The following is a 25,670-nucleotide window of genomic DNA, read 5'->3' as shown; positions in this document are numbered from 1 at the left end:
GTGTCCGGTCCACTAAGGAACGACTGAACGGTATCATGAAATTAAAAATGGCCGTTGAAGACATCAAATGATTTAACCCTTGAAAGCACAGAATAATGGAAGAAGACACTAAATCACAAAGGGCATTTGACGAAAACCGTTTAAAGCATCGTTTTGGAAAATAGTTTAAATTCACATTTTATTATACACCACGACATAGGCATTCCACAAGACTGGTTGACTATAGTAGCGATCCGTTGCAAATGCAAAAGTACCATGTGTCGTTTTTCAAGACAAGGATTGATTAGAAAATTCTCACACGTATAATTTTGTTTTCAAAACAACCTCATCATTCGTCATGATATCAATGATATGATATCACTTTGCTTATTTTTAATCCCATTTCGTCACTTACGTCGGGAATACATTGACGCAAGATTGACGCACTATAATAACATACTTAAATTATTCAACTGTACATTCTGGCCATCATTTACAGCGATAGTATTAAAGTGCTATTTTGCGCCTTAAACTGTAGGCAAATCAAGCGGAGTGGCACCGGTTTCGTTTGCCCCATTATCGTCCGAAGAACGGTCGGAGAGCAAACGCCGTCTTTGGAAAATTCGCATTAAGTCACTATTTCCGCTGATCTTCGTAATGCGTCGAATGGTACGTTCCTGATTAACTGCCGATTGTTGTTGCATGTTCTCCGTAGGCGATTCTGCAGGCCCCACTTCTCTCGATTCTTGCTCCGAGCTGCTGATCACGTTCTTCGTGACTTCAGTACTTATTAAATCCGTCCGAACGGTGAGCAAGGGATGTGGCTGATTGTCGTTAGAACTGTTGGAGACAGCCGCTGGCGCGTTTTGTGGGATGAACATAGCAATCCGTAGGGTGTTCATTTGTGCTTCGCGAGCATTCTGAAGTTTCACAATTTCCTGATCGATTTCCATACGCTCGCCATTGAGCTTCATAATTTGTCCATCGATTTCCATTTTTCGTTTGAAAAGTTCCACTGTTTGCGCATCTATCGATTGCATTCGATTCAGGATCATGACCAGTTGCTGCTGGGACGATGACATTAGTTCGGGGAGCATCGTAGTAGGCAAATCCGGTTGCTCAGTTGGAAAAAGGTGATTTAAACTGGGCACTGGGTGATTTAAAAATCGTTCGGAAGGGCAAGGAGTGGAAAGCTGGACACCTTCGTTCAACATAGAAACTTGAGCTTCGGTGTGTGCGGTTGGTTCCACCAAAGGAATCGTCTTAAAAGCCTCCGAAGGTTGTGCCGATGCGTCTGCAATGGTCATATTATTATTTTCGTTTTCTGCCAACGATCGTACCTCCGAAATTCTGATGTCCGAAGCATTTTCAAGCTGCGGACGTACCGTGTTTTCTTCACGAGTTTTTTTATCGTTAGAGTTTTGAGTCGGTACAACATTCTCTTCACAGGGATTTACTTCCTTGCAGTTCGAGGGATGTGTAAAATTCTCTGTACTGGGATTTACACCCTCACACTGTAAAGTATTCGCTTGATTTCCATTCTGTTCCTTAGAATTCGTAGCATTGACAATAATCGGTTGAGTTGGATGTGGTTCGCTGCAGAGTGTAGGAAAGACCATTTTTTCTTGATTGGTTGGATTAGGCTCCATGCCGATAACAGGATGGAGAGCAATTCGTTGACTTGCCTCCTCGTGCCTTATCGACTGAATATTGGTTTCGCTTGTATTTGGTTCCTTCGAGCTCTCTACGGTTGGTGTTACCGCTTCAGGACCACGAGGCTTTTTAGCGCCGTGCCACAGTTTTTGCTTACCCTTAGGTGAGCCTCCATACTTAGCTTTGAAGGGTTGATGCTGGTTTTTGTTACCTGGAGGAGAACCGTTCCAACTTCGTTTCCCATTGCTATTGCACTGTCCTTTGGGATAGTTTGCTCCCTCTTTATGTGGAGAAGATCGACTTGAAATCGGAATCGGTTCAGGCGATTTTATACGCAGACTACTGTTCTCCCCTGGCACCAGCTCAGGTGTCACACCTGTCACAACCCATCTCGAGTTTGACCAGGGGAGAGACTTGGACGTCCCAGTACCAGGTTTAGGATTGGTCTTAGGCTTGGGACTGGTTATGGTTGCGTTTCCGTTGCTATTGCCTTCCGGTACCGGGGACTGAGTAGATTTTTTCTTGTTCTTTTTCTTTTGTTTTTTCTTTCCTGTCGGTGAAGGTTGTTCATTATCCCCGAAAGATACAATTGAATGGTCTACCATCGTATTTTGTGTGGTACCAGCTACTGGGGGCGTTCTTTGAGTTGGAACAGAAGGTTGTATTTGAATCATTATGTTGGTTTGCTTCTCCGCTACAAACGAGGCGTTGGCATTACTGGCAAGTGGTTTCAGCTGTGGTATTTTTTTTCCGCCAGCTGCAACACTTTTCGTGGGTTTAACATTTCGCTTCGGAGTTTCCATGGATGGTAGAACAATATTGGTACCATGTTTTGATAGACAAACTAATGATGTCGTATTTGCTCCCGTTCCCGGAAAATCACTGGGTGATTTAACGTGCGAATCATTAGCGATTTCGTTACCGTTACTTAAGGCGGTGCTATTTGTTTGAATAATTTGTGTCCCATTTGTGGGAAGTGACATTTGCCTTGGAGTTTGTCCTGTTTGTCCAACATTGTTAGTATTCGTTTCGAGACGCTTATTGAGTTCATACACTGTATTGACGTGCAAAAACGAGCCTATCTTCCATGGCTGCATTTGGTTTGAGATTAACGTTTGATTTCCAGGTTCTTCAGCTGGTATGATAGCCGCATGTTGGCTTGGAAAGATTGCAACGGGGAACACATTGTTCAAACCATGCGGGGCATCCTCCGTAGCTTGTGTTTTGTCGGAAGCAAAACTGCTTGAGATGCCATTTTCTTTATCTTGCAGGTTCACATCTTGATTATTGACCGCTTCTGCTGCCGGTTTGTCTGCTGCACTCGGTTGATTATCGTCCTCAACAATAATAACAGTTTCTGAATCCGCTTCCGCAGAATCCCGTGCTTCTGAGCTAGCAAGGTCGAAAAAATCCAAATCCAATGCATGCCCTATCTGCTCTAGCAACGCCGCCGGTATCTTTTCCGCATCGATAGCTTCATCCGGTGCGAGCGCATCGCTACCAAAATTACGCTCCTTCGCTCTAACCGCATCGGCTAGTGTAAAGTTTTTCAACTGCTTTCTTACTTCCGCGCGTAGCTTGTTCTGGGCGTGCTTGTTCAGTGCCGTCTCGTACTTGCCCGCCGGATTGTCAATCATCTGCTTCAGGTTGTACTTGCTCATCGTTGTCAGCTGGTTGATAAGCTTTCTAGTCACCTGTTCGGCACTTTTCTGCAGCAGCGCAGAGTCTGCCGCAAATGTTTGCGCCTTATTGGCCGGTTTGGTGGTTGTTGTCGATCCTGCTGGCGGTAAATCGTTGGAACTACCGGACGTAGGAGAGCGTATGCTTCCCGACTCCTCGCTTGGCTCATTCAGGGAAGTCGGTGCCCTTGAGGAAGCAGCACTGGAAAGCATCTTGATCGCTTCGTCCGCGATGAGTTTACTGATTAAGGCATTGTGTGTATCCATCATTGGTTTTCTCAACGGTGACACGTTAAGCTAAAAAGGTTTATGAGAAAAATGTTCAGCGATTTCGAAAAACACTCTTAAATAACAATCTTACCCCGGAAAACGTGGTCTTAATCTTTTCTTTAACCAGCATGTTCATACGTAAGTCTTCCTTTGCCTTTCGATCATCAGCAGGTTGCATATCTTTGGAGACCCTTCTAACCGGCCTTATTGATACAGAAGATTTCGAACTGAGCATTAAAAATAATTAATTTTATGGCTAATCTTAATACAAACAAGGTAAATTTACTTACTCCTGGAAATTGGTGGGCATACTTAAACTGCTAACTGGAGGCAGCTCGCCGGGTTGTGGATGGTTTGAACCATCCGCTGGCCGGCACTCGGACTCATGTGGTACAGTGCTCGAGGAATGCGGACGGGTATTTCCACCGCGGCCATAGCTCGAATAGCTTCGACCATCCCTGTCCCCGTATCGGTAGGGCTGTGAGTGATAGGGCCAGTGCCGGTTTGGATATCGGTCACGATTTTGTTCATATCTCCAGTTGCCCGACCTCGACCAGGGCGAATATGGTTCTCGTCCGCTCGTCGACCAGCGTCGGTAATGACTCGGATACTCTCTATCGTTTGAGCCCTTTTCCCTGCTTGATGGCGTGTACTTGTCGTCCATCCTTGGGACATCCTTTTTGAGCGTTGTACTTGGGTTGCTCATAGTTTATGCAAGATGAGGGATTATTTTATTGTGATTTTTCTTAACTGCTTAGTTTCTTCCATTCGCCGAATCGTATCCTGCGAAACGTAATTTATTGTGTTAAGCAATTTACATACTCCTTTTATGAAGAATATCTGTAAAATTTACCACCAATTAGCTGATTCCAGAGTAAAAGTAAAACAACCTTCACATGATGTCGACAATCTATAGCGTCTTGTTGTCGAAGGCCGTTCGCTTCACACCGAAAAAGACTGAAGAACCACAAATTTGGTCAGCAACATAGCTTTTTCTAATGGAAATTACATATGTTTTCTACGACAAATCGGATACTCTTTTATGTTATGGACGGTACCAAAATAGCACCACCTACAAATTGTGCCGCGATCGGTACGAAGTTTACACAAAACTACTCCGCGAAGTGTCACAGAATGTTGATGTTTTTATCTGCTGTGTGTGAGTGTGTTGAAAGTTGCGAATTTATTTTCCCGTGTGATACAATTGCAAGAAATAGATAGTTGGATTTAAATCAAGTACGAAGATTGATTTATCTAATATTATTAGTCCTATTAGTCCTCCTATTATGCATAGGAGTGCAAATGATTTTCTGTAATTATCGGTCCTTGATAGAAGTAGAGTGCATATTATAAACTGATCGAGATCATCAAGCATGTTTTGTTGTTTTGACATGCATAACTTTTCACATAAACAATTGAAGTAAACTCGGGCTGTTTACCGGTGCGCTTTGTGCAAAAAGGTTTAGGTTCAACGGGTGTAAAACAATTTCCTACCGCGTAGTTTTAGCCTCCCGTTCCAATGGCTGGCACGATGAAACCAAGCCCCAGTAAAAAGAGTTCCTCATCGAAAGGAAAACAACGTACCAAATCATCCAGCAGTGGCAGCAACAATGCTAATCAGCAGCATCAGCAATCATCGTCCTCCGCGAATGCTTCGCAATCGACAGTGAACAGCAATCAAATTTCATCACAGCAAGCGTCGAGCACCAAACATTCGATCCTCCAAAGCGATTCTTCCGGAAACGATGGGTCGAATGTTGGTGCCACAAAAGAAAAGGTATAGCGGAAACAGTTTTGCTAGAAATTATGTGTATCATTTACAATTTCGATACCAGTCTTCTTTTAAAGTATACGCCGGATTAAGTTCGCGTTCCGTGCGGACCGCTTGGGAGCAGCATGATAAACAGGAAACGGAGGTATCCGCCGAAGTGTATGAAAAACTCGCGGAAGACACAACATACAAGCTGTGGGAGCTGGCCAACGTAAGGCCCATTTTATAGTACACAGTCCAGGTTCTTTTCTAACTTATTGCTTTACAACCGGCGCAGAATATCAAAACATACGCACGCCATTCAAGTGGACGGGTATCGTACGATTTGGTAAATGAAGTGCTGCGAGATGCCGATGTGCCGCCGGTCGTCGGAGCCAACAGTCAACCCTGGGATAAGATCGAGTACGATGGAGCTTATTTCTTCAATTCGGTAGGATTTGTGGTACAGGAAAGTGACCTATGATATAGGTTATTTATATGGCATTTATTTTTACCGTACAGGACGAAGTGCTTGACTTGCGTGAAGAGTATATCAAACATATTTCTCTGGAGCAGCCCAATCTGCCCGTACTTTCCACCACATGGATGGCCGAGGCGGATATTGCGGAGGATCTCATAGCGTTACATAATAATATTTGCGATGGTGAGGTGGCTACCGGCCTTTGGAAAGCGAACACCAAAATAACTGTAATCGTTACTTACTTTTAGCAATTTTCATTGGAGATGAAGCATGTTTTAATGCAGCGATAGATATTCTCCAATACAACCAGCACACTCCGTCGTTGATGAAACTGCTGCTAACAAAAGCAATCGAAATGCTAGGTTTTGAGTACACCGAAGATACGCTGCGCCGTTCATTGGAATATTTAGAAGCTCTGGTTCAAAGCTATCACGTTTCGCATTCGGAGCTTACGCTCGAGTTAAGTTTACTCAGTCAGCTGTTTGTTAATCTGCTGCTTGGCCCGGCCGGTTACGTTCATTCGAAAATTTTACAATCCACCGAACAACCGTTGGGTGATACAACGCTTGCCGGTGCCGATGTTCAGCACCAACAGCAAGGACTCGATACAATTTCACCGCTGTTTAACAACCCAATGGGGCTTCTGGAGAATAACCTCCCCCCAGTGGAGGACTCCAACAATTCCAACTCAAACGCAACGGAAGAACTGTTGCGTAGCATCGAAAACATAAAAGGTGGTGCCGATGGTATTGACATCAATATCAAGGATGAATACGAGGCCCTGTTCTCAATGGTGCAAGGACTTGGCAAGCAGGAGGGCGTCGATGAAACTATGGCAGAAGCGGAACCACTGACCGGTGGATTGGTGGAAGGAGGTAGCTTTCAGATTAAAACGGAATTCGATCCCGAAGCGTACGAAGTAAATGCTGCGAATTTCATTATGCAACAAACGGCCCAGGGAGTGGGAGCAGCCGAACAAGGTGCGACCGCTTCACTGTCCGATGGTGGAATGCTCACAAACGACATGCTTAACTGTCTTGCGGCTGGAGCATCGGCAACGATGGACACCGGTACCGATGTGGGCATGTTTGCCGATGTGAAACCAAACGTGCATAAAATTAAACTGGATTCCTCAACTCCACCAACGCTCATCGACGCCGATCCGGAGGAAAATGTAAGCCTTCCGATGTCGGAAAGCAGCGACGGTGGCGGCGAAGTCAATAATCCCAACTCCACGACGCTTGAGAGCGAAAACATTACTACCCTCATCTGTGAGGACTATCTCGTCGACGACGTGTGCCGGGTGATTGGACTTTGTGCCAGCAAATGGGGATTCGTGGAGCAAGAGTGTACGTTTCTTCTTGCCGAACGCCTGCAGCGATACTTTCAGGAGCGCAAAGTGGCCACGGTTGACTTCAACTGGTTGTCGCGAATATTTCGCGGTTTGTGGTCCATCGGGGAGATTGCCTTCAGGGAGCTGCTGGCATATTTCTATCAAATCGACAGTCAAACGATTCCGGAGTATCTCGTTTCGCATTTTAATGTAGGTAGCATTAGAGTGAAGAGTTTTGCTGAATTATTACTCTAATCGACGTTTTATCCTTCTATAGACTGCAGCAATTTTCCTGAGTGGACGCGAGGATATCTTTTTTTATGAATATTTATACGATGTCTGCGGAGATAGTTTGGGCCCGTTCTTGTATAGCTATGATCGTAAGTGTACTATACTTCCATCAACACTCCTCCCTATATAATAGTATATGATTTTGCAGAATATATCGAAAAACAGCATTTAAAGTACCACCGAAAGCGACAGAAAATTATTGCAATCAAAAATTGCTACCGAGTGTCAGCCAAGGTGTTTCCCCAACTATTGCCGGCAGCATCCTACACCGCTCGTTTGCCGAAAGCGCCCGCTCTGGCACTGCTGGAAGCATTCGAAGACTACCATAATGCCCGTTTGCCTGCAGTGCCACATCCAAATCAGCCACCCAAGTCTCGGTTCGGGTTCAGGTTCGCCGGCTGCCGGCCGGTTCCGCTGAAAACGGTCAAGCATCGGGTTAAGGGAGCATCATCTTCGACAGGATCAAGCAGTTTTCAGCAGAATGCCGCTGCCGTCGACAATGGAGTGAAGCAAAACGCAGCTATGTTAAAAATATTTAATTCGAAAATTGTCGTCGCTCGACGTCGCCTGTTATCGTCGGTTACAAACGAACCTCCGGTACGGAGTGTGTTTTGCTATGGCTCGTGTACGTTGTAAATTTGATCGATTTGTTTTAGAATCGTATGGTAATATTTAAAAAAATAAACTTATAATACAATCAGCGATGTTTCAATTTGTTCAAGGAAATGTTTGTTCGAAACAACTGAAAATAAATGGCTGAAATGATTGTCATCCACACCAGCACTCAAGTACGAGAAAATTCAAACTTGCTGCATCCAAATCAAAACAAACCATGCAGCCTACTCTGGTCACCCGATCAACCACGAACCGCATTGCATGGCAATCTGTCAGCCACGTTTATTCAAGGGAAAGACAATTCTCGGTGTAGTTCACGCTCTGCTTTGCGGCAAACTCTACTACACGTCGATTTCATCATCTTTTCTGCAAAGTTAGTGAAAAGCGATCTCTTCGAGGCGGCTCAAGATGGTGCTCGATTTGGATTTGTTCCGTAGCGACAAAGGTAACGATCCGGAGAAGGTTAAAGAGAACCAAACGAAGCGATTCAAGGATGTGGCACTGGTGGAGACGGTCATCGAGCAGGACAAGGAGTGGCGCCGGTGCCGTTTCAACATGGACAATTACAACAAACTAAAGAATCTCTGCAGTAAGGAAATCGGTGAAAAGATGAAGAAAAAGGAACCGCAGGGGGACGAAAGCGAACCGGTACCGCAGGCGGTGGTGGACGAACTGGGGGAAATGCAGCTCAATTCGCTCAAAACCCTGACCGTGCACCAGATCAAGAAGGTTCGCACGATGATCGACGAAGCGGTGGTGGAGAACGAGCAGAAGATGAAGGAGGTGGAAGCGAAGCGCAATGCGGCCCTGCGCGAGGTCGGCAATCATCTGCACGAAAGTGTGCCGGTCAGCAACGACGAGGACGAAAACCGGGTCGAGCGTACGTTTGGCAACTGTGAAACGCGCCAGAAATACTCGCACGTAGATCTGATTGTTATGATCGACGGTATGAACGGCGACAAGGGTGCGGTCGTGTCCGGAGGTCGCGGATACTTCCTTACCGGACCGGCCGTGTTTCTGGAGCAGGCACTGATCCAGCATTCACTACACAGCCTGTACGCGAAGGGTTACACGCCGCTCTACACACCGTTCTTCATGCGCAAGGAAGTGATGCAGGAAGTTGCCCAGTTGTCCCAATTCGACGAGGAGCTGTACAAGGTGGTGGGCAAGGGCAGTGAACGTGCCGAGGACGGTACGGTGGCGGATGAAAAGTATCTCATTGCCACCTCGGAGCAGCCGATTGCGGCGTACCATCGTGACGAGTGGGTTCCGGAAGCGGCGTTACCGATCAAGTACGCCGGCCTGTCCACCTGTTTCCGGCAGGAGGTTGGTTCGCACGGTCGCGACACCCGCGGTATCTTCCGGGTGCATCAGTTCGAGAAGGTGGAACAGTTTGTGCTGACCTCGCCGCATGACAACAAATCGTGGGAAATGATGGACGAGATGATTGGCAATGCCGAGGCTTTCTGCCAATCGCTCGGAATCCCTTACCGTGTGGTTAATATCGTTTCCGGTGCACTAAACCATGCCGCTTCGAAGAAGCTCGACCTGGAGGCCTGGTTTGCGGGATCCGGAGCGTTCCGGGAGCTCGTATCTTGTAGCAACTGCTTGGACTATCAGGCTCGCCGGTTACTCGTGCGCTATGGGCAGACGAAGAAGATGAATGCCGCTGTCGATTACGTGCACATGCTCAATGCAACCATGTGCGCCACGACGCGTGTTATTTGCGCCATCCTTGAAACGCATCAAACGGAAACTGGAGTAAAGGTAAGCTGGAACTCACGCGTTTACTCAACATTTAGTTTAATGATTGTTTTTTCGGTTAGGTCCCAGAAGTCCTACAGAAGTACATGCCGGAGAAGTATCGTGAGGAGATTCCATTCGTTAAGCCAGCACCGATTGACTTGGAACAGGCGGCGGCTGAAGCGAAGAAGGGTGGCAAAAAGGGTGCAACCGAGAAGAAAACTGGAACAGCAGCATAATTACCGTCCTTAGCAGCAGCAGCAGATCTGCCGCACATTTATCACGCGCAGAAGGATGTCGTCTAATTTATTTCAAATCCACGAATATGCGAAAAGTTGACATTTAAAGTGAGCATTTACATGTATGATGGTAAACGGTCGAAATAAAATAGGTTTCGGACGCATTTGCTTTCATTCGCCGGCGGCTTACGCGTCTATAATTGGCTTCTAATAAGCAAAAAAGATAAATAACTTGACCTTCTCCCTATCCATGAACGAAAGAAACATGAACACGGGATAAAAATCGATTAAAAACACAGGCCCCTTTTTAGTTTGAAGATAGGTTAAATTGAAAATTTATTGTGCGGTTTAGACCCTAAGTATTTTAATCATTAATGTTATTATTATTATTATTTTAACGTATTAATAATGTGTGTGTTTGTTCAGCTGTCCCGTTCCGCCCAGTACATTATCCCAAAATGCCTGGACCGATGCTAGTAATCATAATAGTAGTAATAGTTCATAATGGTGAGAATTGCGATAGTAGGTTAATCTGCAGGAAGTTTGACTTCGCCACTGCAGTTAGGCATTTTGTTTTTGCCCCGCACATTCGTACGCCTAGGTACGTAGCACATTCTAAAAAGGGTGTTGATAACGAGTAGCTAGAAACGCGAGCTAGTCCTAGTCTTAACTTGTTCTTTGGGTCAATTGTTGTTCTGTTTTTTTTTTATTCCTTACACACTACAAATTGAATTACGCTGGCGATTCACTCTTGATGAACAGAAGGCGATAAAACTGGCATCATATTTGCTATTACGCACATTTCATTTACTTCTCGCATTCTGCTTCTTCTACTTATCTAGCAAAAGATAGGTTTAAGGTAGTGTAATTGTTGATTTTCTTTTAAATCTTATTTTCTTGTAGTTGTTCTTTTTGTTTTGAATACCTCCGAGATTCGCTTTACGATAGTAGGAATAAAGACAAACGGCATAAACAGGGATGAATGATATAGAATATTGTATAATTACCGGGAAGTTTTTCCCTTCACCAAAGTTTCAATTTTTAAGATTTGTTTGAAAAACATAACGAACGATAGACCTATTTCAGTCCTGTCTACGACATAGCGAGTGTTCTTGTAACGGCGTTGCATTCACTCCAGCTCCCCAGCTCTACTGTCCGAGACAGAATGCCTTCCAATTCCAGCAACAATTTCTCCGATTGACATGGTCCCCCCGTCTCCATTCGGTGTAGGTAATACCGCAGGAGATGAAACAGAGCTGGTTCAACGATGGTCAGAATTGATACTTTTCCACAGTGTTCGACCGACAATACGAGCTACATACCTGTTTGAGGATCGATATGGCGATGAACACGGCCATAAGCAGTGCATAGATCGATCCCGTAAAGCAGAGCGCGATGCTAGAACAGAGGGAAGCGCAGTTTTAATTCGACACTTCCTGCCAGATATACTGCATCAAACTTAAGGCATACACAGGCAATTTATACTTACTCATACTGGAAGAAAATGTCAGTACAATCGTCCGGCATCATGACAATCACGCCGTACACGTTGAAGATGGGTGTCGGGTGGCAAACGGCGGTAAGGGCGAGATTGGCAAACAGCAGCAAGGTCAGCAGCGTAAAGATGCACCCCAGCAAATACAGCCGGTGGTTCGCTTTGCCAACGCAGCAGTTCAACCAAACGTTATGGTGATCCTGCTTCTGAACGCAGCTGGCGCAAACCTTGCAGTGATAAGCTCTCGGGGGTACGTACTTGCGGCACAGCTGGCATGCCAATCGGCTGCCATCGCCACCGACGCTTCCGCCGTCATCAGAATCGTCCCGATCAGATATCAGTACAGCTGTTTGCGAATCGTTTCCATTTTTGCAACCATCCACACCGATAGAGGCTCCGTTCGAGGCGTGCATCGTAATATGGCCCAGCGCAGCTCGTCGATTTGTTTTGAACAGAAAGATGAAGGAAAGGCTCAGCAGTGCTATGAAGGCGACATTCTCCTGCGGTAGAATTTCCAGCAGCGGAACGGTGAACTCAAACAGAAACAGCAAATAAACGCCGCTCGATAAGAACCAAAGGATGAAGAATTTCGACCTTTCGGGGAAGAAAACAGAACAAATTTGTTTTATGACTCAGTACATGGTGGGTGTGTATCTTTGTGACTTACTTTGGGAGTATTTTTCCAAGCAGGCGTTTCAAGTAAAGGAGCATAAGGGGGATCATTGTGAAGACGAAAAGGCTGCAGTAAAAGTTAACCGCTGCCAGAAGCTGTAGGCAGACGAGCAGCGCGATCGGTGCCACATTGTCCAGTGTGATCTGCTTCGCTCCACCACGCCACGGTACCCGCAAACGATCCTGAAACGTGAGCAGCATATTTCCCAGCTTCCCACCAACTGGTTTGCTAGGCGAGATATCGAAACAAGGGAGAACGTTCTGTTAAAGCAGCGTTCAACTTGAACTATTGATTTTTTTGGGAAAGTACTAGCGTTGAGATCAAACAACTCTTTCCCTCACATAGCCTACTCGTCATACGATGGTTGATAATGGATGGCAAAATAGCGGAGTGTAAAACATAAACGAGATATTTACCCTCTTTCCACCAGCGTTACGGGAACTTAAAAAGCCTGTTCCTGACCGGATGTTTTTATGGTACGCGGTGCTTGACTGATATGAAAATGTTACTTTATCTTAATTGGCACTAGCTTACGCTGTAGGCAAACTGGTCGATTGATTGCTGGGGAAGCACCGGGAACAATTTTACCATAGCATAAAAGAGAAGCGTCTGCACGTTTCCGGGTAATATATTGCATTGCATCGATGCAACAGCGAATAAGATTAAGACACCACACACGCGCACCTGCGGCCACACAGCTATTTGGGTCGGTACTTTTATGAATGCTGCATGGAAAATCGATGGGCTACGGGAAGATCTCCTGGGACCTGCCAGCAGGGGAGCTGCTTGTCCTAATGCGGGAAACGTAAATTCACTGATATGATATTTTTTCCCGACACAGCTTAGACTATGAGTCGCCGGGAATAATGTGTACCGAAATACCGCAATGGTTGTGCGGACAACGGCGGGTGTGCAACTACGGGATAACTAGCAGGCGTAAAATTTCGGTAAAAATAATCCAAACTAGTGGGGTATATCGAGCTGCACTCGAGCAAATAAACACAAACCTGCCCGCCGGACCAGCGGTACCAGTGGTGGTGAAGGCACTTTTCCAACAGCAGCAACCGCAGCACGTTACGAGCAAGTGACTTCGTTCATTGTGCCTATCGAAAAATTCACAACAGCACAATGGATCGATATCGTTGCGGGGATCGTAATCGTAAAAGTCGGCCGCAGTGTAGTATGATCTCATACTACCAGCCGTCCTAGGTTGGCTGTGCTTGTCCCGTCTCTGTCGTGCAAATGCTTTCGGTATCGAAATAAACAAACCGGCCGGTCGAATACCATCGCCGCGGTGTATGGTGTTGAATACTTTGAATAGGATTATCCGTGTTAAATGTATCGTAGAATTTAGATAAAGCATCAAGCTGTATTAAAGTCCTCGATAAGCTGTAATATAGGACGATTGAGTAATTTTGCATGATAAAAAAAATGCATAGTTTGAATATTATAGATGTTCCGGAAATTAGAAATATTTGATGTACGCCTATAAACGAACAACGTTGTCGTTGGTTTCAAACGTCAAACACGAAGCTAGCAAGAACTGTCAAAAAGTGAAAAATTCGACTGCGCGTCTCGGTTCTTTTCGCTGGTGACAATAAAATCCTTTTCGATATCCTCGATACGAATAGGTTCCGAGTGTGCGTTTGGTGCGAATAGCGAGTGCCTGGCCGTAGTGCAATCTGTCGGTCAAAATGTCGGTTCCACCGATAGCCGCTGCGCAGCAGTATGCTCCACCGATGGTGTCCCACTTCAACATACCACCGCCGGGTTTTGCGACCGGTGCTGCCGCGTCGGGTGCACCAGGACCGGGCGCTTCGGCGGCGGTAGCAGCAGCGGTCGCACTAGCGGCCGCCAACGGGGCGGTGCTGGATCCAAACGCGGTCGCAGCGGCACCCGTCGGTCCGGGAATCGCGCAACCGACGGGGATTGTTAGTGAGTGGTCCGAGCACAAGACACCGGAAGGGCGCACGTACTTTTACAACAGTATCACCAAGCAAAGCTCATGGGAAAAGCCGGAGGAGCTTAAAACACCCGCCGAAAAGCAACTGAGTCAGTGCCCCTGGAAGGAGTACCGTTCGGATGCGGGAAAGCTGTACTACCACAATACCAACACGAAGGAATCGCAGTGGGTTGCGCCACCGGAATTTCTGGAGCTAAAAGAGAAAGTTGCCGCGGAACAGGCGGCCGCCGAGGCTGCAAAAGCTGCTGCCCTTAAAACATCTGCCATGGCCAGCAGTATGCTAATGCAGTCGGTTGTGCTGCCAGTGATGTCGCCGGCTATTGCCGGTACAACGGCAAATACTGCCTCCGGTGGATCCGTCTCCGGGGACGTTTCCACACTTGCGGGGGTAACACCCGGATCGGCGGAGAATTCATCTTCCGCCCTCGACCAAGCGATGGCCGCGACACTGGCAGCGATCGAGGTTCCCGACGATCCGATCGACAAGAAGGACGACGAATCACAGCCGGGCCCAACCGAGGAGGAACCAGTGATGGAATTCAAGGATAAAAAGGAGGCCATTGAGGCGTTCAAGGAGTTTCTGAAAGAGCGCAACATTCCCTCGAGCTCGTCCTGGGAGCAGTGCGTGAAGATCATTCAGAAGGATCCGAAATTTAGTGTGTTCAAAAAGTTGAGCGAGAAAAAGCAGGCATTCAACGCTTACAAAACACAAAAAATTAAAGACGAACGCGAAGAACAGCGGCTGAAGGCGAAGCGGTCGAAGGAGGAGCTAGAAAAGTTTCTCATGTCGTCGGATAAAATGAACTCCACGCTCAAGTTCTACCGGTGCGACGAACTGTTTGCCAATTTGGACGTGTGGAAGTCGGTTCCGGAGCAGGATCGAAGGGACATCTACGAAGATTGCATTTTCAACCTGTCCAAACGGGAAAAGGAAGAGGCAAGAGTGATGAAGAAACGGAACATGCGTGTCCTGGGCGAACTACTCGAAGCGATGACGACCGTTAGCTATCAGACGACGTGGTCCGAGGCGCAGGTAATGCTGCTGGACAATGCTTCCTTCAAGAACGACGTCAACCTGCTCGGCATGGACAAGGAGGATGCACTGATCGTGTTCGAAGAGCACATTCGAGGGTTGGAGCGAGAGGAGGACGAGGAGAAGGAGCGCGAAAAGAAGCGCATGAAGCGACAGCAACGGAAAAATCGCGACCAGTTTCTTGCCCTGCTCGACACACTACACGAGGAGGGTAAACTTACCTCGATGTCTCTCTGGGTCGAACTGTACCCGCTCATATCGGCCGATCTGCGCTTTTCCGCCATGCTCGGTCAGCCCGGTTCAACACCGCTCGATCTGTTCAAATTTTACGTGGAAAATTTGAAAGCACGGTTCCACGACGAGAAGAAGATCATCAAGGAAATTCTGCGCGAAAAGGAGTTTGTTGTCGTGCGCACGACAACGTTCGAAGACTTTGCGACAGTCGTGTGCGAGGATAAGCGATCGGCCACACTCGATGCGGGGAACGTCAAGCTGACGTACAATTCGCTGCTGGAGAGAGCGGTCGCGGCGGAGAAGGAACGGTTGAAGGAGGAAACGCGTCGCATCCGGAAGATGGAAAATGAGCTCAAGGGTCTGTGGATCGATGCCGGTCTGTCGGCGATGGACAGCTGGGAGACGGCACAGAAGATTGTGATCGACCACGAGGTGTACGATCTGTACGAGAAGGAGGACAAGGTGGAGCGATTGTGGGAAGATTTTGTCAAGGAAACGGAAGACTCCTGCAGCCACCACCATTCGCGGTCGAAAAAGTCGAAAAAAGCGCGAAAGCACAAGAAAAAGTCTCGCTCATCTTCGAAATCGGTAAGTTGTTTTTTTTTTCGCTTTTGATAATTCTTCTTGATTTGCGTAAAATTCGTATCTTTTCTTTTCTTTCTAGCTTTCTGAACCATCGGACATAGAGTACGAAAAACCTGCATCTACTAAGAAGAAACGTAAATCACGCTCTCGTACCCCGCTATCCGCGAGTGAGCTGTCCGAAAGCGAGCACGAGCCGGCACACCATGACCACGATCAGCAAGTACTTTTGCACGATCAGCACCACAGCGTCGAGCGGCAGGAAAGGAAGCGCAAGAAGAAGAAAAAACACCACCGCAGCAGACCATCGCGGTCACCCTCGTACGACGAGATGTTGGTGATGGAGAAAAACGGTGCTTCCCGGTCACGAACCCCCTCGCCAGAGATCGAAAAGAAGAAGGTTAGTATTTTCCGAAAAATTCAGAAAATTGCTTGAAGTAATTCATGGATTTTCGATTCTCTGTGTATTTTTGTGCAGAAAAAGAAAGATAAGAAGAAGAAAGACAAACGAAGGTCATCGCGATCGGTCAGTCGGGCCAGCAGTGGTGGCGGACGAATTCGAAGCCCACCGGAGGACGATGGACCGCGCAGCGTCGAGGGTAGCCGGTCATCGAAGATGGCAGACGATGCGGCGCTCAGCGAGTCGGAGCTGGAATCGCAGCGAGCGGCTCTGCTAGCGCAGCTGAACGAGCAGATGGATGAGTAGTATAAGGCCGTGGAGAGGAAGGGCAAAAGGCGGGGAAAACCATAAGGAAGGGACGGGTTTGATTTGAAGTTCGGCGGGAGACGCGTCGAACAGGAAGCCACAAACTACTGAAAACAAAAAAAATGTGGCTTAGTGCGATTTAGCGGAGTGTGAATAATTAATTGAAATCTAGAATAGAGAGAGTTTCGCGCTATCTCTTAATAAGTAAGTAAACAATTGCAGTAAACGAAACGTAAGCAACCGCGTACCCGCGCCCATAAGTCCCTCAAATCTGTTTCTTTTTTGTCCCTCGCGGAGTGTGTATATTATATGCAAACGTTGTCTATAAAATCCTACACATACATACGTCTCCTATATATAGTGTTTTTTTAATGGTATCAATCAGCTAAAAAATCGTGCACCACGTGGAACGTAGGTAAAACATTTCTAGAAAACATGCCGGTTTAAAAGAGTCGAAAAATCCGTCGGAAAGCCGGACGAAACGTGGTTTCGAAAAATCAGACTTCGGTTTCGCTTCGCGCGACGCGTTTCTTATTTCGTGCCGCTTCAGATGTCCTCCTCGATCGGCTTGTAGTCGGGCAGGAGCTCCCATATCTTCATCCGCCAGCGCTGGCGGCGCATTTCAGTCTCCTTTTCGATCCGTAAAATAATGTGCAGTCGTTGCCATCGTTCGAATACTTTCCATTTCAATTGCCTGCAAAGGGAAGGAAAACGAGCGACGTTATTATAAATTTTGTTCGTTCGTAACGTTGATTTTGCTAATTACCATTCATAGTGTGAGGCGGCGTGGGACATCTTTCCTTGCAGAATCATCAGCGATTGCTTCGTCCGGCCAATCCATATTGAAATCACCTTCTCCGTCATACGCACCTCGTACCAATCGATGGCCACCTGCAGCTTGCAACGTTGCTCATGTATGTACTGGTCGGCGAATAAGGGGGTAGAGGAAAAGCAAAAGTTAAATATTATAATTTTTGACGACTTTCTGAAAAGGTGCTGTGACGATTTTCATCAATCGGTAAAAGTTGCTGTGATTTGAAATGGGGTTAAAACTAGAATACATTTCTTTGGAACCTTGCCCGAATGCTTTCAAGAGGACTTTTTAAGCACTCGCTTGCGAATGTAATTACTTCGTCGTTTACGGACCAGATTCTACTGGAGAGAAGCAGCTTTATAGTGAATAGCTAATTGCTATGTAGTACTTACCACTTTCCAATGTCGCAAAGCCAGTGTAAGAACCTTATACTCGTGCAGGTCATCCGCCATTGCCTTCTTAGTCTCCCACAGGGCATTCGTGAAGGACCACCACTTGCGGAAGTACTTGCGCTTATAGTAGCGCCTCCGGTAAGCAATCGAGCGCCGCTCGTTTTCATGGCGTATGCCAAGCAGCAGCTTGAATGCGTACATCCCGAAACGCTTCAGCTTGAGCAGACGGAACTCCTTCGCGATCTGGTTGTTGGCGATCCACGCCTGGCGTTCCTGTTCGCGAATAATCTTCTGCAGCTTCTCCAGCTTACGCTTCTCGCGCATCTCCCGGTAGCGCCGTTTGCGGTCTTCCTCGTCCTCGAAGCGCTTCGCTTCCTCTGCCGCGTGTTTCGCATTTTCACGCTCCTGCTCCAGTCGCATCCGGCGCTCCTTGGCCTCCTGGTGGCGCTGACTACGCTCCAGTGCACGCTGTTGCATTTTGGCTAGAAATTTTGGTATCATAAGACCCTGCGCCTGCAGCTTGCGCATCTCGTCCTCCTCCGACGTGTCCGCCTTGATGTTACCCACGATCTGGATGCACTTGGCTTTGGCGCGCAGTCGCACGTGGCCGGTCCGGGCCGCCTTGAGTAGTTCGCTTTGTATTTCCATCTTGGAAATTTTGGCAGCCTCGGAAAACTTGGACAGCTTCAGCTCGGTGATGATGCGCTCCTGGCGCTCGAGTTTGAGCTTCTGCAGCTCGATGATGTCCTGCTGCACCTTCAGCCGGTGCTCGTACTCCTTCTTCACGGACGGTGGTTGGCCTGGTTGGTCCGACGATTTGCTGCTGCGCAGTACACCCTTCTTACGGCTGTGCCGAATGTTACTGATGAAGTCGTTAATGCGCTTGAGTTTCTGCTCGCGCGTACTCGTGACGCCGGCACCTTTGGAGATCTTCTCAAGAATCGTGCACTGGAGCCACTTGAAGAAGTACTGCTTCAGGATGGCACGGTCGTGGTTCTGTAGGTACCCCTCCTTTAACGCGTTGCTTATTACCTTGCGCGATTCTTCGGTCAGCTCCACCCGATCGTCCTTCGAGTCCATGTCCGGCTTGTAGTTCGTGACGCACAGTTCGCTGTAGTCCTTCAGGTCGCACTTTTTCACCATGATCGGGTCCGTTTCAGAGAGTCGCTCGGCGGATGGCGCGATTTCCAGCAGCTCCGATTCCGCCTCGTCGTAGTTGTACGTGAGTTTCTCGCGCGAAAATCCCGAACTGCTGGTCTCCGCCTTTGATCCACTGCCGGACGTGTCGATGCGCGATATTGTGAGACATTCGCTACTGTCGGTCGGCATTGGGTCGCCATTCTGGCGATGGTTCGGCTCATCGCTGGCCAGGTCCGAGGTGCTATCGGAGTTCGACTGAAATTCCGTTTCATCAAACTCATCCACATCGGAATCGAGCGACTCGAGGAAAAGATCGTTATCATCGAAACCGTACTCGGAACCGAGTGAAAACGATAAATCATCCGGGGGGTATGTTATGATTTCCGTGTTTCCAAATCTCACTATCTTACTCTCCTCATCCTGGTCCTCCGGACTTGTTGCGATAGTTTTCGGAACGCCTTCCTCCGCCTCCTTGGTGGCACTCGGAACCATTTCAATAAACGGTTTCGGTATCACCACATCCGCTTCTCTTTCCTTTTCCTCGCGGTCTACGATTTCCTCGATCGTGGCGGCCTGTCGCAGTACACCGTAGGTTTCATCCTTGGTCTCTTCAAAAAGTTGTTCCGTGCCCTCGATGGCGCTCTGGTAGAAGTGTGCCGTATAACGTTCACACTCTTCCAAACTCTCGTAGATCATCCCATTGTCGATCTTCGGAATATTGATGTACAAAATGCTTCGCTTGTGAGAACTCACTTGCGTTTTCTTCCCATTTCCACCGGCACAACCGTTTCCTAGGTGCTCGATCTGTTTGCGAAACTTGTTCAACTCATTCTCGCAAAGCGTCATTTCGATCGACCGGTTGTGATTCTCCAGGTTCTCCTGTTGGTACGCTTTGACAGGATCAATCGGGGGTTTAATGCGCATTCCACCCCCTCCACCCGTACCACTTCCCGGAGACTTTGAATTGTTCTTTCGTCGTATCATCTCATGCCGGATGTCCATGACCAGCACCGGGTCCAGAATTGGTTTGGTGCCTGTACCCGTGCCCTCGCCAGCCATCAGCATACGCAGCTGGCTCTCGTCGATGAAGTCCATGTTGATGAACTTTTTCACCGTCTTCGACGTCACGGTGAGATTGTTCAAATGCTTCCGGCGAATGCGATCCCAGCGTGATTCCTTTGCGCGCGCCTTGCGTAGAATTTTGTCCAGTATCACATCCGGATTGTTATCCGGGTCATTATCGTTGCTGGCGGACATTGTGGTCACTTAATAAAAAGAGAAAAGCCTTTTTCTACTTGCAGTCTTTTCGGTCGTTCAGTGGTTTACTGTTGTAGATAAACAAGTCGTCTGTTGCCAAGAGCAACGAACTTGAAAGCATGGTCCATGGTCGATGCGTGTATGGGGCGTTATGAAGCGTTACGTTTAAATGGCGGTGATTACGTCTGGTGACTCGATTTAATTAAAACAAATAAGCAAAAAAAAAACCTTTTGTTACCTTATATATTGCGATATGTTACATTTTAAAACACAACACATTTAAAATTCTCCCTCGTTCGCATAATACACATTTGGGCAGTAGGTTTTCGCTACCATCTCGTAGCCCGTTTCGCCGTTGGAATCACTTTGCAGTGTCCGACTGTGATGGTGGAGCATGTGCACGGCCATCGAGTTCGCCAGCATCTGTTTCGCCTCGTCCAGCAACGCCGAGTCGAACATTACGTTAATGTTGCTCGCATCGAAGGGATGGAATGCATGCTGCCTGTGTACGTCTAACAGGCTGAAGCAACCGTTTTCCACTATCTCATGCACCGTGACCTTCTCGCAGACCTGCAGCAGTTTGTTCGTCAGCAGAGTGGACCCATTTCGGGTTTCGCCTATCTCGTGGAAGTATTTGATATCTCTACAGGAGACGGAGAAGAAAAAGGTTACGGCTTTCGGAAAGATTGGCGGAACTCAGGCGCACAGAACCTACTCGAGATACTCCATTGCGAATTGTTGCCCATAGTCTCCCCGCTCAAGCCCCATTACCGACGTATCGGCACTCGTCATCGATTGAGCGCTGAAAAAGTTCGGATGGTACAAGTCTAACGGCGCCAGGGTCATCACGTCCAGGTCAAGATAGATGCCACCGTACTTATACAGCAGCACCATCCGCAGAATCTCGGAAAGGAACGCCACACCATCGGGAAGACTGTAGAGCTCGTCGGATTTGATCACCGAGTCGACCGGGGTGTCCAGCGCGAAATTCTCCAAGTCTAGCCACCGGAAGTGTACGTTCCGGAAGCCAGCTAACCTGCTCAGGTCCGGTATCTGCAGTCGGTCCGCCTCGGTGAAGTCGATCCAAGCTGCTAGTAGGACGATAATGTTCTTACGCGGGTTGGCGCGTGCTGCCGCTTCGATGGCACACGCATGGCGCGGTTCGATCGTGACCACGTTTCGGAACGGGGCGGACGATTCGATAAAGTACACGTTTCTGTATTTAAGCAACTCATCGCCATCCGTGAACGGCTCTAGGAATTTATAGCTGCTTATTGGCTCGTCGGTTAACGTTGGTGCTTTGTCGTGGCCTTTAAACAACGTGCGAAAGAACAGAACAATTGCTAGGGCGAGAGCGGCGAGACGAAGATAGTAGGACAACCGTGAGGAGAACATGTCCACTGGTGACTATGTGTGATAATTTTCAACTTTCAGGGATCCTCAGGTATGAGGGGATGATAAGCAACTAAACCCCCTCGGCGGGCGTTGCATTCGACATCGATGGACCAAATTTAAATTGTTTGAACAGCTGGTTAGCACGTTTCGGAGCATAGTATCTCAGATTTGCTCCAAATGTTGTAAGGTCGGATGAAGTACGGAAGCATGGATGAAGAACGGAATGTGAACTTAATGAATGTATAAATGTATAGTTTCACGTTTTTTAACACTTTGTTGACGGGCGCTTTTATGAGAAAAACATGCTGCAGTCACCGCGATCAGTCGCGGCACGGCAGTCATGACGAACATGTTTGTCTGGCCGTCACAACATTAAGCCAAGCTAGCCCGAGTGTGGACGGAACCCGTCAACAATGTGTTAAATGCTGTGTCACAGAGCTTTGAGAAAGCAACTATATGCCATGCACTTGGTCAACTATTCCAGTATCTTTGATGAGGCCAAGACAAGAACTAATTAAAACGTTACCTACAGAAAGGAATTTTTATAAACACAAGATCACAATGGCTCATCGTTCGAGCATCGCTACTGATGTTCCGAGCTCATACGTTGAAGACAAGAACCGGTAAAATACCGGTTTTTTGGATAAAGATTTCGGATTTTTTTTCTTGTAGCAATGCTGAATAAAGAGATAGACCATCGAAATTAATACGAAAAGTAGGCGATCCTATGCGGAAGTATTCAGTCCAACAACAGTCGTGCGAAGTGCTCAAGCCAAAAAGTTGCGCGTTGTTAGGAAATTTGTGAATTTTTAACCAACCGCAAATTTAAGTTCAGCGAAGTATGATTGATGGTAGCCGTGATTGTGTGCAAATTTGTGTATATGGCCGTGAAATTTAATTGAATTGTATGGACCGTGTGTAAATAGATGTGTGGTTTAATTGAGTAACTGAAGCGAGATGACAATGGCGCAAAAGTGGCAAAACGTCTTCACCTACTATCGAATTATGTTTCAACTTGTGTGATAAAGTGCCAATGTGAAAAAAGGTGTATGATACGTATTTCTTATTCTAGAAATGAGTCATTAGAAGGCTATGCTTCACGATGTTGGATAAAGTAGTGAAAGCTATCGAATACAATCAGTAATGGTTAGTCATGCTTTTCGTAAACGGTCGTTCTTTAGTCGTGTTTTTACTTTGGTCTTCATTGTTACCGCTAAAGTTATCTAAGTACCAATAAAAGCCAAAAATCTTGTTTATTCATAAAAATATATACATATTTGATAAAACAAAACTGATGCTAAATGTCTGGAGATAAACTAAAAATACTGGGCTCTTGCGGACAAATTCTGTTGTTAAACAGTTAACACAATGCCCAATACTGAGATTTGAGTGTACCAGCGGCTCATTATTACTTTTGGTTTTAGTTTTCCTTTTCAAAACTCTTCCTTATATAGTAACATTTCGAGTATGATTAACTCGCATAACTGTATCTTTTTTTCCGTATTACAAAAATACTTTTTTCCTACAGATACAATCGGGAGTTTGATAACAATTTGCAATGAACTTTGTTAGTGGGAACTATTTTAATAAAACATACTTTTGGTTGTTGTTATGTTAATAGTTAAAAATCATCATAATTTAAGATACCTAATGTGATGCGCTGGATTTGGGAAAACATTATGAAATTACGCATGAAAATTCTTCGTTATTTGATTTGGTTTAAGAAAACTAAAATACACGATAAAATTGTAAAGATGTTTACACATTGGAGCACCATTGAAAGCACGTGTGCATGGTAAAAGTGGGCTGAAGAATAAATATATGAAAAGCACCATACACAAGAATATCCACAATACACAAAGATAATTAAAAAATAGGACCACAGGATCGATATACTTTGGGGCAATGTTGGTCGGCCAGCACTCCGTACGCCACTCGCGAACCAACGATGACAGGATGGTTTTTACTGAACTTATTCCACACGTGCACAGCTATCGATTGATTCAGTGTGGCGAGGGCTTGGTTGAGATATTTTTCTTCGAAAAATTGCTTATAATCTTCGAAACCGATAGCATAAAAGGTACTTATCGGATACACCGTAAAGTGACGGCATCGTTCGCGGGTCATATGAACCGTCGAGTGAGTTTCGCAGTACTTTCGCAGGACACGGGTTACTACGCCGGGACCATTGTTGCCCCAATCCTGCCCGTTGAAGTTAGCCAGCAGATCGCTACGATAGGCCATTATGGGCAAAAAATAAAAAAAAGAGTTACAAAAAAACGAAGGTAGATTCACATCAAATGAACATCACTGCACGTTTTGTGAGGTGATACTTACCGAACGCACATATCAGCCAGTTCGTGACCGTGTCCTTTCGGTTCGAAGTTCATCACACCGGCAGCGACCCATTTGACCGATTCCGCACCGGCATAGTTCGGTGCGAGCTGCTCGAACGATCGTCGGACGATGACGTCGAGATCAAGATAAGTACCGCCGTATTTGTATAGCGTCAGGTAGCGCATCACGTCTGACAGGTGCGAGTTCATGTATTTCGAACGAAATATTTCCCCGTTTTGCATCCACTCTTCCAGCGGCGTATCGTTTCCGTACGTCGTAAGATTTACGTAACGCAAATGTACGTTCCGATAGTCCAGCAACGCCTCGACGATGGGCTGAGCCGTGCGATTCCGGAAACCGACCGGCGCCGCGAACAGCACGAAAATGTTCCATTCCGGATTGGCCCGCGCTGCCGACTCGATCGCACAGGCCTGACGTGCATTCAAGCGCACGAGTCCGTCTTTTGAGCAGGAGGTTTCATGGAAGAAAATGTTACGCCCATCTTCTGTTGGCTGCGGGATGCTTTGTTGCACATCTTCCAACAGCTTATCACCGTCGTCACCGAACACTTCTTGAAAGCAGTTTTGCGATGGTCGGTCTGCTTTGTGGACGTACGCTACAACGATAGCTCCCACGAAAAGCAAAAGTATACATAATATTCGGCGTCTATAGCGTTTCGGTTGTATCCAGACCGACATTGATATCTATTACGAGGGTGTGGTTTAGGCAACCGTTTACGAGCACTGAAAATTGAACTGAAAACTTCAATGATAAACTCAACACATTTCTGTATTCCAATGTTTGGATAGGGGATTTACAAAAACATAACAATCACAACACGATACGAACGTGACTCGGTGGATGTTTATCTTACCACTTCAATACTTCAAAGCGTTACTCATTTCCAGTTAAAAATTTAATCTCAAGTTGTGCTCAACAGGTTCAATAGCAATTTCTACGAATCAATATAAATCATAACTCATGTTATCCCTAAACAGTAAAACCAAGAGGCGTACAAAATATCAGCAAGCAAATTTTTTTTGGATATAACCTTGCTGAATGGTGATAAGACCTTGGCCATTCAACGAGGGCTCATAAACGTCTGCCTAAATGTCAGACACTGCTGCAGAATGCATTTTTCCAAAAAGCTTTCTACGAGATGCAGTTAGAAGCTTGCAAACGAAAGCTTATGTTTGCTTATGCGAGGAAATTTGCAACAAGTAGACTTACAAAGGGATGAGCAATTGAAAACCAAAAATATTGAATATTAGTAATGGTAAAAGTATCCGGTCCTATTATCCATACGATAGCGGAGCGGGGATTTTCACATTGAGGCAGGCAATGTTTGTTCGTTCGTTCAATGTTGGTTCTCTTGCAGCAGGTTTGTTTGTGAAACATTACTCATTGTTGTAAAACCGTTGGTGTAAGACTTTGTACATCCCCGTTAATAAAACGGTAATTATCTCGTGCATAAGGCTGATTCAAAGTTTGCTCCAGTGCCGCGAACAATTACTCGTGGCAGAAAATCACAATTATTTTCATGGAACGTGCCACAAGAACAAGGGGTCACGCTAGATGCAATAAAATAATATTCTATGCAGTTATGACTATGCAGG

At 46.5% G+C, this 25,670-nt stretch overlaps 8 protein-coding genes across 10 annotated transcripts; 3 read left to right on the top strand and 5 right to left on the bottom strand.

The window, feature by feature from the left end:
• Positions 1-289: 289 nt before the first annotated feature.
• LOC131293465 (uncharacterized) lies at positions 290-3,759 on the bottom strand. Its single transcript, XM_058321543.1, has 2 exons — positions 3,673-3,759; positions 290-3,608 (listed from the first exon to the last, which is right to left on the bottom strand). Exons 1-2 carry the CDS (start codon positions 3,757-3,759, stop codon positions 507-509), a joined length of 3,189 nt encoding a protein of 1,062 aa, XP_058177526.1. The 3' UTR covers positions 290-506.
• A 1,328-nt stretch (positions 3,760-5,087) lies between these two features.
• Positions 5,088-8,105, top strand: LOC131293464 (uncharacterized). The gene is made up of 8 exons (XM_058321542.1): positions 5,088-5,358; positions 5,417-5,563; positions 5,630-5,782; positions 5,854-5,995; positions 6,061-7,355; positions 7,423-7,525; positions 7,585-7,960; positions 8,093-8,105. The coding sequence occupies exons 1-8, from the start codon at positions 5,101-5,103 to the stop codon at positions 8,103-8,105; spliced, it is 2,487 nt and encodes an 828-aa protein (XP_058177525.1). The 5' UTR covers positions 5,088-5,100.
• A 302-nt stretch (positions 8,106-8,407) lies between these two features.
• Positions 8,408-10,053, top strand: LOC131285982 (serine--tRNA ligase, cytoplasmic). The gene is made up of 2 exons (XM_058314838.1): positions 8,408-9,818; positions 9,878-10,053. Exons 1-2 carry the CDS (start codon positions 8,460-8,462, stop codon positions 10,031-10,033), a joined length of 1,515 nt encoding a protein of 504 aa, XP_058170821.1. The 5' UTR covers positions 8,408-8,459; the 3' UTR covers positions 10,034-10,053.
• A 296-nt stretch (positions 10,054-10,349) lies between these two features.
• On the bottom strand, positions 10,350-13,393 carry LOC131281908 (palmitoyltransferase ZDHHC23-B). 2 transcript variants are annotated; one of them, XM_058311275.1, is made up of 5 exons: positions 13,209-13,393; positions 12,196-12,429; positions 11,523-12,122; positions 11,356-11,431; positions 10,350-11,289 (listed from the first exon to the last, which is right to left on the bottom strand). In XM_058311275.1, the coding sequence occupies exons 1-5, from the start codon at positions 13,391-13,393 to the stop codon at positions 11,182-11,184; spliced, it is 1,203 nt and encodes a 400-aa protein (XP_058167258.1). In that variant the 3' UTR covers positions 10,350-11,181. The 2 variants fall into 2 exon arrangements, with proteins under 2 accessions (XP_058167258.1, XP_058167266.1); XM_058311283.1 differs by lacking the exon at positions 13,209-13,393 and adding an exon at positions 12,618-12,948.
• A 370-nt stretch (positions 13,394-13,763) lies between these two features.
• On the top strand, positions 13,764-17,024 carry LOC131282670 (pre-mRNA-processing factor 40 homolog A). Of its 2 annotated transcripts, XM_058312195.1 has the most exons (5): positions 13,764-13,998; positions 14,050-16,019; positions 16,096-16,212; positions 16,270-16,413; positions 16,492-17,024. In XM_058312195.1, the coding sequence occupies exons 1-5, from the start codon at positions 13,896-13,898 to the stop codon at positions 16,717-16,719; spliced, it is 2,562 nt and encodes an 853-aa protein (XP_058168178.1). In that variant the 5' UTR covers positions 13,764-13,895; the 3' UTR covers positions 16,720-17,024. The 2 variants fall into 2 exon arrangements, with proteins under 2 accessions (XP_058168178.1, XP_058168177.1); XM_058312194.1 differs by having other exon boundaries at positions 13,764-16,019; positions 16,096-16,413.
• Positions 17,025-17,265: 241 nt separating this feature from the next.
• On the bottom strand, positions 17,266-20,322 carry LOC131281716 (uncharacterized). The gene is made up of 3 exons (XM_058311063.1): positions 17,926-20,322; positions 17,486-17,640; positions 17,266-17,413 (listed from the first exon to the last, which is right to left on the bottom strand). Exons 1-3 carry the CDS (start codon positions 20,320-20,322, stop codon positions 17,266-17,268), a joined length of 2,700 nt encoding a protein of 899 aa, XP_058167046.1.
• Positions 20,323-20,601: 279 nt separating this feature from the next.
• LOC131293463 (lactosylceramide 4-alpha-galactosyltransferase-like) lies at positions 20,602-21,717 on the bottom strand. The gene is made up of 2 exons (XM_058321541.1): positions 21,038-21,717; positions 20,602-20,965 (listed from the first exon to the last, which is right to left on the bottom strand). The coding sequence occupies exons 1-2, from the start codon at positions 21,715-21,717 to the stop codon at positions 20,602-20,604; spliced, it is 1,044 nt and encodes a 347-aa protein (XP_058177524.1).
• Positions 21,718-23,493: 1,776 nt separating this feature from the next.
• On the bottom strand, positions 23,494-24,836 carry LOC131281294 (lactosylceramide 4-alpha-galactosyltransferase-like). The gene is made up of 2 exons (XM_058310570.1): positions 24,055-24,836; positions 23,494-23,947 (listed from the first exon to the last, which is right to left on the bottom strand). Exons 1-2 carry the CDS (start codon positions 24,750-24,752, stop codon positions 23,584-23,586), a joined length of 1,062 nt encoding a protein of 353 aa, XP_058166553.1. The 5' UTR covers positions 24,753-24,836; the 3' UTR covers positions 23,494-23,583.
• Between the last annotated feature and the right edge of the window lie 834 nt (positions 24,837-25,670).

The sequence above is a fragment of the Anopheles ziemanni genome, chromosome 2, assembly GCF_943734765.1.
Source record: "Anopheles ziemanni chromosome 2, idAnoZiCoDA_A2_x.2, whole genome shotgun sequence".
In the NCBI taxonomy this organism is placed as follows: Eukaryota; Metazoa; Arthropoda; class Insecta; order Diptera; family Culicidae; genus Anopheles; species Anopheles ziemanni.
Note: the sequence above shows the minus strand (reverse complement) of the source record. Positions and strands in the feature narration are given on the sequence as shown.

Coding starts and splice junctions, on each gene's coding strand:
- LOC131282670 (XM_058312194.1), top strand. CDS start 13,896: ATGTCGGTTCCACCGATAGCCGCTGCGCAGCAGTATGCTCCACCGATG. Junction 16,020..16,095: donor CTCGCTCATCTTCGAAATCG/GTAAGTTGTTTT, acceptor TTTTCTTTCTAG/CTTTCTGAACCATCGGACAT. Junction 16,414..16,491: donor CAGAGATCGAAAAGAAGAAG/GTTAGTATTTTC, acceptor ATTTTTGTGCAG/AAAAAGAAAGATAAGAAGAA.
- LOC131281908 (XM_058311275.1), bottom strand. CDS start 13,393: ATGAGATCATACTACACTGCGGCCGACTTTTACGATTACGATCCCCGC. Junction 12,123..12,195: donor CTTGGAAAAATACTCCCAAA/GTAAGTCACAAA, acceptor CTTCCCCGAAAG/GTCGAAATTCTTCATCCTTT. Junction 11,432..11,522: donor GACATTTTCTTCCAGTATGA/GTAAGTATAAAT, acceptor CCTCTGTTCTAG/CATCGCGCTCTGCTTTACGG.
- LOC131281294 (XM_058310570.1), bottom strand. CDS start 24,752: ATGTCGGTCTGGATACAACCGAAACGCTATAGACGCCGAATATTATGT. Junction 23,948..24,054: donor CTGGCTGATATGTGCGTTCG/GTAAGTATCACC, acceptor GGCCTATCGTAG/CGATCTGCTGGCTAACTTCA.
- LOC131293465 (XM_058321543.1), bottom strand. CDS start 3,759: ATGCAACCTGCTGATGATCGAAAGGCAAAGGAAGACTTACGTATGAAC. Junction 3,609..3,672: donor TTAAGACCACGTTTTCCGGG/GTAAGATTGTTA, acceptor AAACCTTTTTAG/CTTAACGTGTCACCGTTGAG.
- LOC131281716 (XM_058311063.1), bottom strand. CDS start 20,322: ATGTCCGCCAGCAACGATAATGACCCGGATAACAATCCGGATGTGATA. Junction 17,641..17,925: donor CTTTGCGACATTGGAAAGTG/GTAAGTACTACA, acceptor TTCGCCGACCAG/TACATACATGAGCAACGTTG. Junction 17,414..17,485: donor GCCGCCTCACACTATGAATG/GTAATTAGCAAA, acceptor TTCCCTTTGCAG/GCAATTGAAATGGAAAGTAT.
- LOC131293464 (XM_058321542.1), top strand. CDS start 5,101: ATGGCTGGCACGATGAAACCAAGCCCCAGTAAAAAGAGTTCCTCATCG. Junction 5,783..5,853: donor GAGCTTATTTCTTCAATTCG/GTAGGATTTGTG, acceptor TTTACCGTACAG/GACGAAGTGCTTGACTTGCG. Junction 5,996..6,060: donor ACATAATAATATTTGCGATG/GTGAGGTGGCTA, acceptor ACTTACTTTTAG/CAATTTTCATTGGAGATGAA.
- LOC131285982 (XM_058314838.1), top strand. CDS start 8,460: ATGGTGCTCGATTTGGATTTGTTCCGTAGCGACAAAGGTAACGATCCG. Junction 9,819..9,877: donor AAACGGAAACTGGAGTAAAG/GTAAGCTGGAAC, acceptor TTTTTCGGTTAG/GTCCCAGAAGTCCTACAGAA.
- LOC131293463 (XM_058321541.1), bottom strand. CDS start 21,717: ATGTTCTCCTCACGGTTGTCCTACTATCTTCGTCTCGCCGCTCTCGCC. Junction 20,966..21,037: donor TTCGCAATGGAGTATCTCGA/GTAGGTTCTGTG, acceptor CGTCTCCTGTAG/AGATATCAAATACTTCCACG.